Consider the following 18043-nt stretch of genomic DNA (forward strand, 5'->3'; position numbering starts at 1 on the left):
ACTGCAGAAGATGTATAATAAAGATGCATTTAATAAACTCCAGCTTTCAAGTGTTTTTGTAATTTATTTGGTATTTTTTGTAATTCATTAGTAAAGCAATAGATAAATAGTGATAAAAGATTTTATTTATGCAGTCACTTATATACATGTTAAAAACATAGAATGATGTAACAAAGTATTATGTACATTTGTTAAGCAGAACTAACTACTCTATTTTTAAAACATAATTATTATACATGTTTATACAAAGCAATACACATGTAGGTACATATCTATTTTCCAAATAAATGCTTCTATACCAGAGGGATTTGCTGTATATTTGTTTGTGTATGGTGGTTATGTGGGGAAGAGCCAATTCTTGAGTAGTCTTCTGTGGATCTTCTGTGGGGGTTGGCTAAAGAATTCCATAGTTTGGCTGCTTAAACAGAGAAGGATGTTTCGGTCTCGCCCTGCGAAAGCAGCGCATGCGCTCTAGTCATTACGAGTACCTTTTGGAATCTATTCTGCCGAGGGCTTTGATGCATTCGTCTGCATGGACAAAGATGGCTGCTCTCGCCATTTGTCCATTGCAAACAGCATGCGCGTGTCCGTAGGGACGGTGGACAGTCCCACGCCATTTTATAGCCAGAGCTACGAAATGCCGCTTCGCCTGTGCTTTTAACAAGCATCGCCTTCGCTGCGCCGCTTGTTTTGTCGCTTACACTCCGAGAATTACCCCTTCCACGTGATTTTTCTGCAGAGGAACAGCTGTGATTCACGTTCGTCCTTTCAGCGTTTAACGTCACTTATCCCCCTTTGGCGTCCTTTTGATGTCCCCATTCACCTCCTCCCTGAACATTTTGCACGGCCGGTTACGGGAAACAAAGTAGGACTTGACTCTCACGCGACTCCCAGCCAAGTGCGTGTGAGGACAGTTTGTAAACAATGGGCTCCGGCGAAACCAGAAAGCGGGGGAGTCTTAGTGACTGCCCGACGGTGACTGCTCCGATTGACCAAGACATTTTACTGGTCACACCTCCTGACAGTTGCAACTGAGCCAGTGATGTGCTGCTGATGAATGGTGTGATCTTTCTTTTCTCTGCTTGCTGGTATCCTTCTGTGTCTTGCTTTTCTCCTTATCTCAGAGTTGCCCCCCTTGCTCGTGTTTTTCGCGGGGTGGTCTTGAGTTTTTTTCAGCACTGGATTAGGCAGTGTTTTTCCTCTCCTAAGGAAAACGCTCCACCAACCAGTTTTGGTGTGATCGTGGGTCGTATGTGTGGTTCTTGTCTGTGTAAGTGATGATTCATCCAGGGATGTGCCACGGTTTGCATACGTGCTTGGGTTTATCGATCCATGTTTAAGTCCGAGTATTGTTTTTGGTGCTAGTACGATTATAGGCGCTTGGTTGGTTGTTCAGTCTCTCCAATTTCACATTTGATGTCTCTGGCAAGGAAGGTCTGGGAGCTGGGGAAGGATTCGATGCAGTTTTCGAAGGTTGTAGAGGGGAAGATTGGGTGTTAACATTTAAATGATCTGGCTTCCTTCTTTCATGGACTAACCTTCCATGTGACGGTCTGAGGTTGTTCTAACCGCTTTAGATGAGCGAACATGAACATACATTAGTGTATGTGCAGTATATACACAGACATGATTTACTTTATTCGCGGTTTCTATTCAGAATAACTGGGCTCTTTTTCCCTCCCGCGATGGATATTTATTTAGGGCTAAGGGACCGCTCATTTGACGCCTGGAATAGAACACTGTAATTTATTTCACTGGAGTTAAAGATGTCATGAATGGTTAACCGCATCATCGCGGTGTAAGGAAGTGTATCGAGCGCATGATGTGCTTCTATACGTCTCCACTCTAGCACTGCATCTGGCAGCCTCGTCTGGCCGTCCAGCCAGACTAGTTAATTTGTCTGAAACTTGTAACTGGAAAACCCAAGCCTGCGGTGGTCTAGAGGTTTGCAGCCGACCCAGGCACTCAATGTAAAATATAGGGGGTGCAACCACCGTGGTGGCAGTCACATCGTAATTCCCCCTGTGGGACCGCGGCCTTTACCTGGGCGGTCCCACTTCCCGAAACAATGGCGGGCGGACTGAAGTCCGTCCACAATCGTAATCACCCCTAACTGCTGATATTACATAACCTCTCCCTGCACTGCAAGAAATCACAAAGGCAACACTTTGGAAATAGATCAGGTGTAGACACTTATATATTCCTTTTACTGAGTTCCACCACGTTATTTGTGGCCATAAGGTAAACCTCAGACTACTAAATTTAGGTGCATCTACGCATAGAAAATTAATTGGGCAAATGACTTGTTTATGTACTAGTGGTCAATTTACAGTCATTACATATCTGTGAAAATTTCTTTTGAGCTTGTCATGCTAAGACGAGCTGGAAAATTATGTGAAGTCCTCAGCAGACAATTGAGAACTCCTTATGTTGGTTCGCTGCAGTGTTTGGAATGCCGTGATTCAACAATTAGGTTGCCTGGTTTCTGTCTTCATTGCCTGGATGAATGATTCCTTTCTCTCCATTGCATTATTACACGCTTTCTGGCAGGAAGATTTGTTTCAACTGTCAACGTTCATCTTGGAGCAGATTTTTTCTAAAATGTAAGAATATTCCCTTAGTTATACCTTCTGTTGAGTACCTGAAACCAAGGTCTTTTGTTCACGACCCAGACTTTTTAATACTATAGAACCAGTTTTTCCATTTCTGGAACAACCAAAGGAGAGGCTCTGGGGACATTGTGCCTCTTGGGCAGTAGACAGTCAAGCAGCCCCCACACAACTGAAACAGGACTTAATAGCTGGGTCTTCTGCACCACCGCCCTGGTTAATAGACTTTTTTTTACAGAAGTTTCTCGCATCTACCAATATTAGAATCTCCCTGAGGCTGTCCGGCTTCTTGACATAAATTCTTCGAGACCACCCAACTTTAAAATTTTTTAGGGAAATTGTGTCTGTGGATGGAGGTCTAGAAATTACAATAATACTCACACTACCAGTCACACAGGGGGAAGGCATAGCTGTCTGTTAGTTTTAAGCACCGCTACTAATTGTATGTGTAGTTTCTCTCTACCTGGACAAAAGATAGGTGAATTCTGTTGAAAATCAAAGCACACTACAGAGTTCTATTTGATCTTTCTACCTTCAGAGATGTCTATAGCAATAGCATAAGTATTGCAGGTTGTGAGAGTACTTGTTGAATAACAGTCTAGTGCATAAGGAGCCTAGGATCTGCACTAGAATGTACATGTCTGTACCTAGTCACGTTTTGTATTGAGTATTTTTTTTACATAAAAAAATGCACCGTAATGTTGGCAATCTGACGTGTGTAATGCCTTTAATGAACAGCCTACTAGCCTACTGCCTGTGCACAATTTGCCACTTTTCAAATTCTTGTTTTTCACATTTGTGTTGATTTATGCCAATAGGAAGAAAATGTATTTTGCTTATTCATGACAAAGGAATAGTTTTTCGGGTAGTGCTCACCAGAGCCTGGGGAAAGCTTTTGATCAACAAATTGGGGCTGAAACAGCTACCTTCACATGACCGTATATCACAATTGCCTGCTTCTGATAGATACATCTGCCGTGTGGATTCCTCACCTTGTGAATATCCCCTTGCGTCAGCAACATTTGGAAATTCTTTTCGTAGCCTCGCGCTGATGTGGACTTGGACGTCATAGAGACACTGCATCGCTCGCGACTCCGCCGACGCCTACAATAGGCCCACGCCGGCGTGATGACATCAGTTCCCTTTTTTCCGCGTCGTTTACGCATATGGTTATCGGGATTCTCAGTAGCCAACTGGTACTTTGTTGCCTTTTTGTTACCATTTTCTGCTTCTTTGTATCTTGTCTCTTCGACGATGTCGACAAAGAAGACCGGCTTCAAGCCCTGCAGGGAATGCGGGAAAATTATGTCTATTACAGACCCGCACGATGACTGCATCTGGTGTTTAAGCTCCGACCACGATGTGGATGGTTGTTCCTCTTGTCGAAAGATGAACCCGAAGGCCCTGAGGGAAAGAGACCAAACTCCTGGTGGCAAAGCTGAAAGCTGGAAAAGGAAAATCGTCGAGGTCTCGTTCTCGAAGGGCGAGGTCGAGGTCGAAGTCCAGGTCTGGATCTCGAGAGGAGTCATCTTCAAGATCCGCTTCAGATCATACTTCGAAGTCGAAGAAGAAGCATAAGAAGAGGAGACCTGAGTCCTGACGTCGTTCCGGTAAGGAGTCGGGCTCGAGGTCCCCGAAGAAGGTATGTTCTAAGGTGGTTACTCTGGATGTCTCTGAACCTGAAGGTGAGGCCTCGCCATTGGAGTCGCGTGTTCAGTCACCGGCTTTGAATCCATCTCCGGCGCCGTCTCCGGCCCGAGAAGAGGAAGAGGTTCAAGTGGATGTGGATTCCGCGCCTACCGAAGAGACTAATCAGAACCCTCCACAAGACCAGCCTGAGGGTTTCCAACCACCCTTTCCAACCCCAGGCCAGGACCCATCAGCGTTTCTAAACGCTATGTATGGCGTCTTTTCAAGGGCGTGGTACCCCTCTGGCGCACCTTAGGGTCCTATGGGTCCGCTGGCTTTCAATCTAAGAGTCCCTCACTCCTATCCTCCTGCTCCATTTATGCCTTGTATGCCGGCCCCAATGCCGCCTTGGCAGTTTCCGGCTACACCGAGGCCGTAGACGCCGGTTCCGGCGTCGCCTGCTCCAGAACGACCTCGAGAGCATCTGGCTGGGCCTTCGGATTCGATACCGACGTCGATCCCGACTCCGTCGGAGCCGTTGGTGGATCTGGCTGCGAGGCGTGTGAAGGAGAGATCCAGAAGGGAGGCTCGGCGCCTTTTGGAAGAACGAAGGTATATAGAATCTCATCCTGATATGGAGGAAGGAGAATTGGATGAGGATTGTTTTGATGAACTGGCTGACGCTGGTAGCCTGGATTTCTCTCCAGAGTGGGAGTTGCCTTCAGGCTCTGATACACCTTCTAAAGATGTCCAACCTTACCATATGGTCATGAGGAAGGCGGCAGATCGTCTTCAGTTAACTTTGCAAACAGTGGAATTTAAATCCAATCTTCTCACTGAGGTTTTACATTCTCATAGCTCTGTGGTAGAGCCATTGCTTCCATTTAATGACGCCTTGACAGAGCCCATTTTGGAAGTGTGGAAGAAACCACTATCAGCTCCTGCAGTTTCTAAGTGTGGCAAGAAGGTACAGGGTTGCACCTGAAGACCCTGCTTTTTTGACTTCTCATCCTTCACCAGAGAGCCTAGTCATTCAAGCGGCTTGCTCTAAAAAGAATGTAAGTGCCTTTCCCCAGGTTCCTTGTGAAAAAGAGGCAAAGAAACAGGATCAGGTTGCTAAAAAGACCTTCTCCTCTGCAAGCATGTCGTTGAAGTCGACTAATGCCACTTGTCTGATGGGGAGATATGTGCATGCCCTTATGGATTCTTTGCGTGTTCTAACACCTAAGGTTCCTGATGCCAACAGGAAGGATTTTGAGGAGGTGATTTCGGATGCACAGGCAGCGGCTCGCCAAGTTATACAGAGTGGTCTGGACACTGCGGACTCTGTGGTGCGTATCATGGGCACTGCTGTCGCCACTAGAAGATCAGCTTGGCTGAAATCCTCTGACTTTTCAGCGGATGTTCAGGTGACTTTACTGGATCTTCCGTTTGATGGATCTGGCCTCTTTGGGAAGAAGGCTGATGCGGCCCTTGAGAGATTTAAAGACAGTAGGGCATCTGCTAAATCTTTAGGTCTCCAGATCAGGGGTTCTTCGACCAACAAGATATTCAGGGGTTTTGGTCGCTCTTCCTTTCGGAATTACCGACAAGGTCAGCAGCAACAGCAGCAGCAGCAAAATTCCATGTACAGGTCATACAAGGGAAAGCAAAGTGCGCGTCCTCGTGGACGTCAAGCCTCTTCCTCCTCCACTTCCTCCAACCCCCCTGCCTCAGAAAAGCAGTCCTAGATCCGACCATTCAGGATCATGTGGGTCCGGTGGGAGGTCGGCTTACCCATTTTCTACAAGATTGGAAATCGGTTACATCAGATCTTTGGGTTCTCAATCTTGTAGAAAATGGGTATGCCCTTCCCTTTCGGGAATTCCCTCCCAATTACCCGCCTTGCCAAGGTTTTTGCACCGAGGAACATCTGTTACTTCTACAGGAGGAAGTGTTGACTTTGTTACGAAAGGGTGCGATAGAGGTGGTCCCAGAGCAGGAAAGGGGTCAGGGATGCTACTCCCGGTATTTCCTGATACCCAAGAAGGATGGCAGACTTAGTCTTCGAAGGGAGGAGTGGGGTCGCAGTGTCTCTGCAGAGAGGCTCTGCGTCTCTGGTCCTGGGTTCAGGAACATCTGATTTGTCTGATGGCGAATCATCTGGCCGGAGTTCTGAACGTGCGTGCAGACAGTCTGTCGGCAGTTCTCGGCCGTCCACGAGTGGAGGCTTCACCCGGAGGTGGTTAGTCACGTATTTTGGACGTGGGGGACTCAGGTGGACCTGTTCACCACTCGAGAGAATGCTCACTGCCTGTCATTCTGCAGTCGCCAGTATCCGTTGCAAGGAGCCTTGGGGGACGCGTTTCAGTTGAGTTGGGGAAATCAACTCCTTTACGCGTTTCCTCCCATACCTTTGATTCCTCGGGTTCTGAGGAAGATTCGCCAAGACCGGGCCCAAGTCATATTGGTCGCCCCGGACTGGCCAAGAAGGGTGTGGTATACAGATCTTCTCCACCTCTCCGCTCACCCGCCGCTCCGTCTCCCTCTCAGGGTTCTCTCTCAGATGGAGGGGCAGGTTCTACACCCCCACTTCCAGACATTGCACCTTCATGCCTGGAGATTGAACGGGGCAACCTGAATTCCTTTTCTCTCCCGTCTGACGTGGTGGATGTCATCTTGTCAGCCAGGCGTGACTCCACTAGGTCCATCTATTCTTATAGGTGGTCAAAATGTGTCACTTGGTGTGGAGGGAAATCTATTGACCCTTAGAGAGCCCATTTGTCTGATGTTCTCCAGTTTGCCCTTTCTCTGGCGCAGCAAGGGCTTGCTGTTGCCACAGTTAAGGGATATCTTTCTGCGCTGTCGGCATTTCTCTGTTTGCCTGATCAGCTATCTCTTTTCAAATCTCCTGTAGTTTTAAGGTTTTTAAAGGGCCTCACAAATAAGTTCCCTCCTGTTCCTTTTATTGTGCCTCAGTGGGACTTAAATCTTGTCTTGACTTTTTTGATGGGTGCTCCCTTTGAGCCTCTTCACAAATGTCCTATGAGGCTTTTGACTCTTAAGACAGTCTTCCTCGTTGCAATAACCTCTGCAAGGAGGGTAAGTGAGCTTCAAGCTCTTAGTTCCAAGCCCCCATTCTTGACCATTCATGCTAATCGAATGGTTCTTAGGACCAGGGCTGCTTTTCTTCCAAAGGTGGTTACTCCTTTCCACCTTGGTCAATCCATTACCCTCCCTACCTTTTATCCTCCCCCACACCCTTCCAAGGAGGAGGAGAGGTTACACCGTCTGGACCCCAAGAGGGCGGTGTCCTTTTACCTGGACAGATCTAAAGACTGTCGTTTGGATGACCAGCTCTTCATTGGGTTTGCTGGCTGCAAAAGAGGAAGAGCGGTCCATAAAAGAACCTTGTCAAGATGGATCGTCCTCTGTATAAAGATCTGCTACTCTTTGGCCGGTAAGGAACCACCAGAGGGCATAAGGGCTCATTCTACAAGAGCTAAATCATCAACATCAGCATTAGCTAGAGGTGTTCCTGTAGAGGACATTTGTAGGGCGGCAACTTGGTCTTCCCTCCACACTTTCGCGAAGCATTACTGCTTGGATTCCGAGGTGAGGAGGGATGGCCACTTTGCACGCTCAGTCCTTCAGGATTTCCTGGTTTAGAAGAGTGAACACCCTCCTCTGGGAGTGGGGACTGCTGTGGGACTCTATTCACAAGGTGAGGAATCCACACGGCAGATGAAGCAGATCAGAAGAACAAGTTACTTACCTTCGGTAACGCTTCTTCTGGTAGATACAATATCTGCCTGTGGATTCCTCACTGACCCACCCGCCTCCCCGTTGTCCACTCTTCTATACCAGTATATCTGTATTGTATTTATTTTATGGTCAAGAAAATTTGTTATTTCGAATGTTTGTTTACATTTGCTTCACACTGTGTGTGTTATTTTGACTATCGTGTACTGTGTATGCTATGTACATTACTACTGTCATTGGTCCGTCCGTGTGCCTCGAAGGCACGGAAAAAAGGGCGGAACTGATGTCATCACGCCGGCGTGGGCCTAATATAGGCGTCGGTGACGTCAGCGGAGTCGCGAGCGATGCCGTGTCTCTATGACGTCCAAGTCCACGTCGGCGCGAGGCTACGAAAAGATTTTCCGAATGTTGCTGACGCAAGGGGATATTCATAAGGTGAGGAATCCACAGGCAGATATTGTATCTACCAGAAAAAGCGTTAGCGAAGGTAAGTAACTTGTTCATTAGCATCTAATGCTGTCTGGACAAAGTACCTTTGCATCTTTTTGTCATAGTTTTGACTTTCTGGAAAGCTGTTTACAATTCTTTTAAAAAATAGAACATGATTTTCATAAACCTGGTATGGTCTTTTTGTCAGCAAAAAGTAGTAGGTCTTTAGCAGTTGTCCTTCCAGGCATTAAAACTCGTTTTGTTCAACAAATACGTAAGCTGCCAAAAATAAGGGAAAACAAATCCAAACTAAATATAACTTATTGAGGTCAAACTATACCCTTGCTCCACTGAAAAATTATATGATATTTAGGAAGTGGCCCCTCGGTAACACTTACTAGCTTTCAGTGAACATGTCCACATCCCATTGGATTTTCTGGTCGTACAGTAAATTTTTCACGGTAATGAAATCCAAGGGATTACACTGCCAGGCCGTTGCCAGTCTCTAGCCTCCTTCCTTGCCTCGTTCTTGCTAATGAAAAAGCCACACTAATGCCTCTTTTGTTAGGCCTAATGGTCCGCACGGTCTCACTTCTGTGTAATGTACATTCCTGGTGTACAGAATTCACACACTATTTACTACAAAGAAGCACACTTAAACAGTATATTGATCATGTTTACCGTTGGGTTACAGAGATGGCTTCTGTATCAAATTATGAACACTAATTTTTATTTAGATTAATACATATCTCGGTTTGCCTGTGATTTAACATTTTCAGGTTAACTAAGTACATGACAATGACGCTGTTATGAAGTCATAAAGTACCAAACAATTTTCTGTGTAGCACAGTTACAGGACTTCCCACATCATTCAAACAAGCAGGATTTGCCAACATTGACTGATCCCTTAAGAATGCCACAGTGCAGAAAAAATATTTTGAGAGTTTGATTGCAGATAACTTTGCTCTTCCCAATCGCCCAACCTTTTAACGCCTTAACCGCGGCGGCAATTCCACTGCAGTGCGGGCGTTCTAAAGGGTGGGTGGGTCTGTGTCAGCCAACGGTTGTTCACAGCACCAGGGAGGGAGTGCTCCCGTCGGTCGTTGGCCAACGGGAGCAAAGAAGGGGTTAAGTCCAAAATTGGTAAAATGCCCTGGATGATTAAGCTAGTGGAAATGTCTTCCAAGTCTTGTTTGTATTTTGGCTTGTGCTGAGTTAATAACTAAAGAAGTGGTCGTATGGACATGGACTTCGTAGATGATTGACTTTTAAGTGCCATCTACCCTGATAGGTGGTGTTCTCTTGTCTTCAAGTCTTTTAGAAGGTCAATTTAAATCAATGGGTGCTAGGTGAAACTACCACCAGAAAAAAGGACCTGTCTGCAAGTCGGATCAACATATATCCTGATTCTTGGCATGCACAGTTTCTTTCGCTGCTTAGTGAAGGCACTGAAAAACCAGCATTTGCAATGCAATAGGTCTCGAAAGTTATGACCGCATCAGCTATTGGTATTGTAAATAACAATGCCTTTTTTGTTTTTAAAACAAAAACAAAAATAAAAGGCATTATTATTTGCAATGTTAATAGCTCAAACTCGCTTAAATGTGAGACCTATTGCATTGCAAATGCTTGTTTTTTCTTGTCTGTTGGGATTTTGAGAAGAGGTGCCACTTTATGGTGGAAGTCTTGTGGTTGAATGTATTTTGTGATTTTATTCCTGATGAAGAGTGGTCCTGTTCCATGTATCGCTTTGTGGGTGATACAAAGCAGCTATAACGTGGATCTTCTGGCAACCATTGAAGGCTTTCAAGGCAGAGGAAAATGTGGCCTTGTGGCTTTATATATGAGTAGTCTGGTAGCCCAGTTCTGATTCCTTTGTAGTCTTTTCATAGTCGTTAAAGGTGATCCATGGTAGAGCCTATTGGCGTATTAGTTTGGACAGAACAAGTGAGATGGTAGCCTGGACCTTGTGTGGAAATCCCAGATGGGGGAAGATTTGTTGCAGAGTTTTTATAGTTAACAAAGCTTGATCTTGCTAGTTTGTCCACTTGGGCATTCATCGATAGCTTGGAGTCCACGTTCATTCAGAGGTTTCTTACTTTCTTCTATACTGTAGGCGGTTTTCCCAAATCATCATGGCAGGCGGCGCGTGGTTCATAATTTTTCAAATCGCCAAACGGTAGTATTTCCATTTTGAAAGCATTACATTTTAGATGGCTCCACATCATCCATTGGTCCACGGCTCTAAGAGAAAAGCAAATTGCTGAGTTTCCAATGTCTTTGGGGTATTCCAGTTGAAGAGGTATGTGTGTCAACTGCATAGTTAAAGCGTGCAAGGTGAAATTGATCGCTCAGTGCTGGTAATGACTTCATGTAGATGTTGAAAAGCATGGGTGATATGATAGAACCTTGAGGGACCCCTGCTTTAGTGAAGTACGGTTTGGATGAGAAGGGGGGGATTTCAGCGGGTCCAGGTTTGTTTTCTACAGTAATGGGCTTATGTAGGACTTTTTGAGTTCTTCTGGAAATATTCCTGTAGTTGAGAAATTGTTGATAATTCTTCTTACTGGTGTGGCAGCAGAGGTTGTTAGAAGAATTGTCTTGAAAGTTTGTGGTGGACACAGGTCAGAAGGGCTGCCGGCAGGTCAATTAATTAATTGTGTAAAATGTATTGGAAGGAATGGAAGGCTGGGTTAGAGTATTCCTGGACTGTTCTTTTGGAAAAGGGTCTTTGCTCGTGCTTTGTCTTTTGTTTTATTTGCGAGTTCAATGTGTCTGCTTTGGCCGTGTAATGATTTGCCAGTTTGTCTGTGAAATCTTGAGTAATAGGATGAGCTCCTTCTAGGCAATTTGTTTTGCGAAATTCAGTCAGAATTTTATAGCATTCTTTATTTGCGCATTTAGAATTCTGTCTGAATGTCATCTCAGAACCAGATAGGGCACTAAGCTTTGAAGTTCTGACTAAGATATGAATAGGCTTTGTCGGTCCTTCAGTGGGCTTCTACAGCTCCTCAAGTGTGTTCACTTAAATGAACATTTGTTTCATTACCTCTTCCTGCCATTCTATGCGTCTCCGCCTACCATGATGATTCTATGCCTTGGGGTATATCCCCTCTAAATGCGTATAAATAAGGAGTGCTCTTAAAAATAAATTAGAATAGGACAACTCCATTCATTTCTTGAATTGATGACTGGTATAATGTAATTGCTTGTACTGTTTTTATATTAATTTGATGTATGATTTATGTCCCTTAAGTTTGACAAAAGTGTGGTTCTTGTCTAAAGAAAATGTAGAAATGTAATGTTTAAAATAAAGGTTTAACTAAATAACTGAGGTCAAGACTATTAAAAATGTGGTAATTTTCAAAAATAGTGTGGACAAAACAATTACCAGCAAGGGTAGTCGTGTTTGATTAAGAAGTGGCCCAACCCCCTCCCCCCACAATACAGTAATAATGGAGACATTGTAACCTAGAGCTTCTCCTAGGCCTCATTTACTCATGGTTACTCTGCTTTTGGCACACTAGCTGCGTAATGATTTTCTCTAGCCACTACTAAAATTGTGACACCAAGACTTTTAAGGATGTATAGAGCATGAGATCAGGATCCAGTGTACTAAAGGCAGGAATAAAAACCTTTCTCAGCAGTTAGGGAAATAATGTTAGTCTAACCTTGGTCTATTGGGAACACCAACAAATAAATCCAGCACAACAACTTTGAGTTCTCATGTACATTTATTAAGGAGTCCTATTCCTCTATAGGAGTATAGTGTCAGATAGAGTTTAAGTAGGGATGGCCTGCTACACTCTGTATATATGGCTCACTCCCTCTTGGGTATTGATGGGTGGTTTTGAGGAAAACCATTATTTCACGCTTCCCTTAGGTCCTTTTGTAAACCTCTCTCAGGAGATGCTTGAAAATCTTGCTGTGACTTATCCTTGAATGGTCTGTGGACCTGCAGATCTATTCCTAATTATGAAATTAAAAAGACAGCTGGTAAATCTTTAGTGAAAAATGCATAAAAATCATGTTCTTTCTTTTTATATGAGAAATATTTCAAAGCTATCGAGTGCTTCCCTGTTTGAAGACAAATTTGTCTATCTTCTAAAGTTCTGTTATTGAGAGTATGGGTAGTAACGAAGTAAGTGTTCACGTTCACTGTATTAATGCTGTACTCTGAAGTGCAATTCAGTTGTATATAATTCGAAAGTGTTCATTGATTGTTTGCTTCCTTACATATGATTGTTAGATATATCGTACAGGACCTAATGGAGACTGATCTGTACAAACTCTTAAAAACCCAACATCTTAGCAACGACCATATCTGTTATTTCCTCTATCAGATTTTGCGTGGGCTGAAATACATTCATTCAGCTAATGTTCTACACCGTGACCTAAAGCCATCAAACTTGCTGCTCAACACGACTTGTGATCTTAAGGTTAGTGTTTATACATTTGTAGAAATTGTTTATCCAAGTTAATTTTATTTTCGCTCTGATCATCTTAATTAGACCGAAATGTTCTGTAACAGTTTAAAAAATGCTCTTTAAAAGGTTGTGTTTTTCTTTCTACATTAAAAGATCGTACATGGACCCAAGTATCTCTCCTAGAGTGTGCAATAATAGAACCTATATTAGGTTGAGGAATCTATTGTTCTCAATTCTTTTTTTTTTTCACAAAGAGAATACGCTGGTATTGGGACCCTTTCCTTTTAATACAAGCTGAATTAAGGTGCAAGTCTGCAACATTGCAAAGGCTAATTCTTTTTTTATTCAATAAAGGAACTATAAATCAGAAAAGGTCATGGATAACAATCTGAGGAGGCATAATGACATTATCACTTTAAAAAAAGAAAACTGAGTTTGATGTATAAAGCAATAGCACGCGTACACATACTTTAAACCATGACCAAGCCAGGTTTTACTGTGTATAGTACACACTTAATACATATTATCCGTGCCCAGAGTAATCTTTCTTGCTGTGTACATTGTCAGTTTGTTCTTTAAGAATTTACCTTTTAATGTTTATGAATCAAAACCATATCCGAATTCTCCACCCCGCCCACCCACCATCCGCTGAGTTATACATGTAAATTGCAATTTATTGCCACTCACAGTGCGCAACCACATAACTAAATCCCACAGTCCCTTAAGCATATCTACACAAGATCATCCCTGCATTACGTCACAAACCTTCCGTGTTGCCTCAGGCATAAATCTACTTATCTATAAATCGGGGTGTCTGGAAGAAGTCAGGGTGGTTGGATGTCATCTTTGGCTATGGCTTTGAGTTTCTCCTGGATCATATCCCAGTACTGGGCAATAAAATGTTTCCTGAGGCCTGCTCGTTCTTCTCCGTTAAGCAAGGCATTTTGCACTCGACCCAAGAGGCCACATACCTAGCCCAGGACAGCAAAGAGGGAGCCATACATAGTTTCCCGTGCATTGTAATGGTCCGTTTTGCTGAAAGGAGGAGGAGGTCCCGAAATATAATTGCAGGTATCTCCAGTTTGGGACATGGAAATAGTCCTAATAGCACCCGTCTGGCGTATGAGGCACAAGGATGGCGGTGCCCGGCTGTAGTAATCGAGACCCATAGGTCTGTAACTAAGGGCACTACCACAACCTGGAGAAATTCCGTGTCTGGAAGAGACCCTGGAACAGGATGCCCTGGGTCCAGGAAAGATCTGTTAAACCAGGCCACGGTGAGGTAGGCCCCGTTCAAAACATTAAACTGAATGTACTTAATTCTAGCCCCTTTTCGATACAATATGGGGGTACTTCAGAATCTTGGCACATTCAGTATCATGAAAGGATCTGGCAAAATCGGTTTCCCAGTGTTATTAACCGATATCTGGCAACCTGTTGAAAAGCTTTATAATGCCACCGTATTTGCTTCCGCCATTTCCCCACTGTGTATAGTGTTTGGTAAACCTCATGTGTCTGGGGTGTTCGAAGTAGAGTGTTAGAGTATGGAAGGAGTGTGGAATTCTTTCATAAGTAAAAGTTTGACATCGTGGGAGATTGCAATTTGCCGCTAACGTAGGAAAATAAATTATTTCCTCATTGTAGAAGAGGTCACTAGTGGCAGAGACCAGCTGAAAGCCAGCGTTGTAGATGTCCGATGGGCAAGCGCTCTATGGGTAAGGGAAAACCCAGCAAAGGTTTGTGCATGCCCATCAACTTATTGGTCCTTGTCAAACAGGCCCCTACCAGACAAGAGGCTTGTGGCTCATGGAGGGAGACTGGTAGAAGAAAATAAGAGCTCAGAACACAGTCACTATAATCTGCCAGTGAAAGCCCTGTTTCATACTGAGAAACGTCGGAGAGCCAGCAAGCTGTCCACTGCAATTGAGCAGCCAGGTAGTACCTCTTAAAATCAGGGAGGGCCAGCCGCCCGCATACCCTGGTAGTTTCAATATGGGAAGTGATGCCCTATGTTGACCTGACCTCCAAATCCGCGTAAACAAGGAAGAGTCTAGTTGTGAAAAAAAGTGTGGAAGGAGGATGGGAAAGTTAGCAAAATAATAAAGGAAACTGGGGAGCACGACCATTTTTACCAGCGCCACTCTACCAATCCCCATCAAGGGAAGGGATGACCGAAACACGTTTTGCGTGTTCACATCGCAGCACCCAGGGGGCCATCACGTAGGTCCCTAGGCGTTTGTTGTATGGTGACGCCCAAGTATCGAAATGTAGTTGTAGCTAACTGCATTCCAAAGGCCAACAAGGGAGGTGTAAGGGTTCCTCCCTGTGGTGTAAAGGAAAGATGCAGGATTTCGCCGAGTTCACTTTGAGGCCTAATAGGGAAGCAAACTCCGATAGTACCTGCGTGATGGTGGATAAATCCGTGTCCGTGTCTCCAATGTATAAAAGGAGATTGTCGGTGTCTAGGGAGACTGTGAGTGGTGCGCTGTAGTGTTATCCCCCAGTTGGCCACAAGGGCGCTATGCTGGGCCGAGAAAGGTTCCATGGGCATAGCAAATAACCGCAATAATGTGCAATCCTGCTTAGTGCCTCTACTGCAGGCGATGGTAATAACCAGAGCTAAAGGGGCAGAGTATAGAATTTGCATCCATTTCCAACCAATCCTGAATAGACTCAACACTTGTGCATATATTCCCAATGTAGGGAATCAAAAGCTTTCTCCAAGAAATAGACAGCATTGGTATGGAAGCTTCCAATTCACTCTTCATATGCCACAACCTGTGAAGGTTTAAAGAGGTGTTTCAACTTAATATAAAATTTGCCTGGCCATCGAGAATTAAGTCCAGTAGTTCCGGCAATAATTGACATGCATGCAATTGGCTCAAAATGTTATATTCTGCATTTAAAATAGAGAGCAGACAATGCGGCAAGTCTGTTGGATCCTTGTGGGGTTGTAATAACTTGGAGATGAGTGTGAAATTAAGGGTAGGAGGAAGGGAGACGTTTAGAAAAGATGGCCTTCTATAATATCAGCAATTGAGGTGCCAGTTGCTGGGCAAACTGTGTATAAAATTCAGCTGGGATGCTATCTGTAGCTTAAACCTTCCCTCGAGGCTGGGCTTTCAGAGTGGAGAGAATCTCGGGTGCTTCAATATGAGTGTCAAGGAAAGCTGAAATTGGGAAACAAAGGGATCAATCTGACCCTCAGGAGGGACTGGTGGAGCAGCATATTAGCCCCTGTAGTAATAGTAAAAAGTTGCATGATCGATATCTGGGTGTGATCTGTGTCCCCAGAGGGGAGAAAGATAGTCAGTGGAGTAGAATAAGGCAGAGGGAGTGGGGGGGGAGGACCAAACATGCCACTACATTTGTTGCCCTCATTGTGGGTCCTAGCCAGGTAGGCTACAGTCATGGCACCCAATTAGCTCAGTGTTGTCAAAGTACTTAGCTCGCGCCTTGCACAACTCACCCATTCTGTCAGGGGAGAGCACCACCCCTCGTTCCAGCTCCGTCCGGGTCGACTCTGCTTATTGATAGCCCTACATGCACCCACCATCCTTTTAATGCAAAGCCCCTTTTTGTCAGTCTTAAGTTTCCATGGAAGGAGGGTTCTGCATTCTCTTGTCGCTTTAAGAAGGTAAGAAGGCTGCTCAGATGTCCCTCAGTGCTTAGTGTTACTTAGGGTGATTTGTTTTTAGGTCCCTGCTCCGCCTCTGCGAGAGATGTTGTAAATACAACATTTGTAAAAGGTACTCTAAGCCCCGCCCCTCTTTTCCATCGGGTAGCATGAGCGTTTATGGTAAACGCTGGCTTCCCATTGGAAATTAGGGTTTTTGGTTGACACGCTTTTCGAACTGCCCCTCCGGACACGATAGTCTGCTTTGCGGCTGTCGTGACCATATTTCTTATCTAAGGGAGGCGCGACAGAAAGGTTCAGGCAGAGTTCATCAATCTTTTCACCAATCAGCTTAGACTGCGCGCATGCTGTGCATGCATCCCGCGTTCCATCAGTTTATAATTGAGCCGGGGGGAGGAGGCGTGCGCTCTAGTCTGGAAGCTGCGGGCAGCTGGCGAGCAAATAATGTAGGCAGGCTTGGATTTACCGGCGTAGGGGCGGTCCCCTATTGCTGCGCTCCGTCTGAGCATCACACGCAGAAAGACTGACTGCACTCGAAAGGAATTTCAGAAAGATTAGAAACCTGCCTGCCTGGGTCATCATCGGGGTGTCTGGTATCCTCCTGGCAAGTACTGAGGATGAGGCCCTGTTTATTGCTCTCTGTGCCAGGGAGGAGAAAAAGAATAAAACATGATTAATAACTTTATTTTTATAGTGCTATCTGTCCGAACCTGAAAACCTTGTAGCACTATAAACCAGGGATACTGCTGCCTACCTTTATTTAAAGGTGTTTAATTGATCAATCTCAGCAAGACTAACTGCATGTACCATTATCAGGGGTATGCAGACTTTGCATCTGCCGAATTATGTGACAATTTGGTAAAAATAGGTGAAATGCAAAGCGTTATTTAACGCTACAAGTTAGCATGAAATGCATTTTCCGATGCGTTTTGGCCAAAAAGACTCGTTTCGCGCTTTAAAAGAAAATGGAGAAAAAAAGTGTTGTACGCAGACACTTACATTCTCCAGTATTGAATCTTTCATAGATGCACAGGCTTGTATCTTCCCTGTCGTCATGGTGGGAGTCTCACGGTAACAGAATGACTATAGCAGTATCATAGAGTAAAACACTGCATAAAAAGTCCCATAGGGGACCATAATATTTGGTTGCCAAACCACCTCATTATTTGGACCAAAACTCAGCCAATCAGCTGCCAGCTCTGACATCACACTCCCCTGCTGAGCCATCATACCTCAGAATTCCAACCGCCTTCGTGTGAGGAGTCTCCCCGAGCTCTGCTCAGTTTTGTTCATGTGAACTTTTCACCTTTTCAACTGAAAGTTTTCTTTCTACTGGATTAAGGTACTGTGTTGCTTACTTTACCTACAATGGCTGAAACCTCTAAAAAGAGGCTTTTCAGGCCCTGCAGATCCTGTGGAAAACCTAGATTATATTCTGAGGATCCACATAAGGGCTGTTTGTACTGCCTCCACCCTAAACATGTCCCTAAGAACTGCAAGCACTGCAGATCCTTCTCAGCTAAAACCTTGAGAGACAGGGAGGCACGTCTATTACTATGGCTTCAAAAGAA

The 18043-nt window shown here is 44.6% G+C and overlaps 1 protein-coding gene across 1 annotated transcript in view; it reads left to right on the forward strand.

The window, feature by feature from the left end:
* Window positions 1-18043, forward strand: part of MAPK1 (mitogen-activated protein kinase 1) — a 417351-nt gene that overhangs the window by 217152 nt on the left and 182156 nt on the right. Inside the window, exon 3 of the mRNA XM_078667885.1 lies at window positions 12658-12847. Coding sequence (XP_078524011.1) covers window positions 12658-12847 — 190 coding nt within the window. The remainder of the gene's footprint in view (window positions 1-12657; window positions 12848-18043) is intronic.

The sequence above is a fragment of the Lissotriton helveticus genome, chromosome 11 (assembly GCF_964261635.1).
Source record: "Lissotriton helveticus chromosome 11, aLisHel1.1, whole genome shotgun sequence".
Classification (NCBI taxonomy): Eukaryota; Metazoa; Chordata; class Amphibia; order Caudata; family Salamandridae; genus Lissotriton; species Lissotriton helveticus.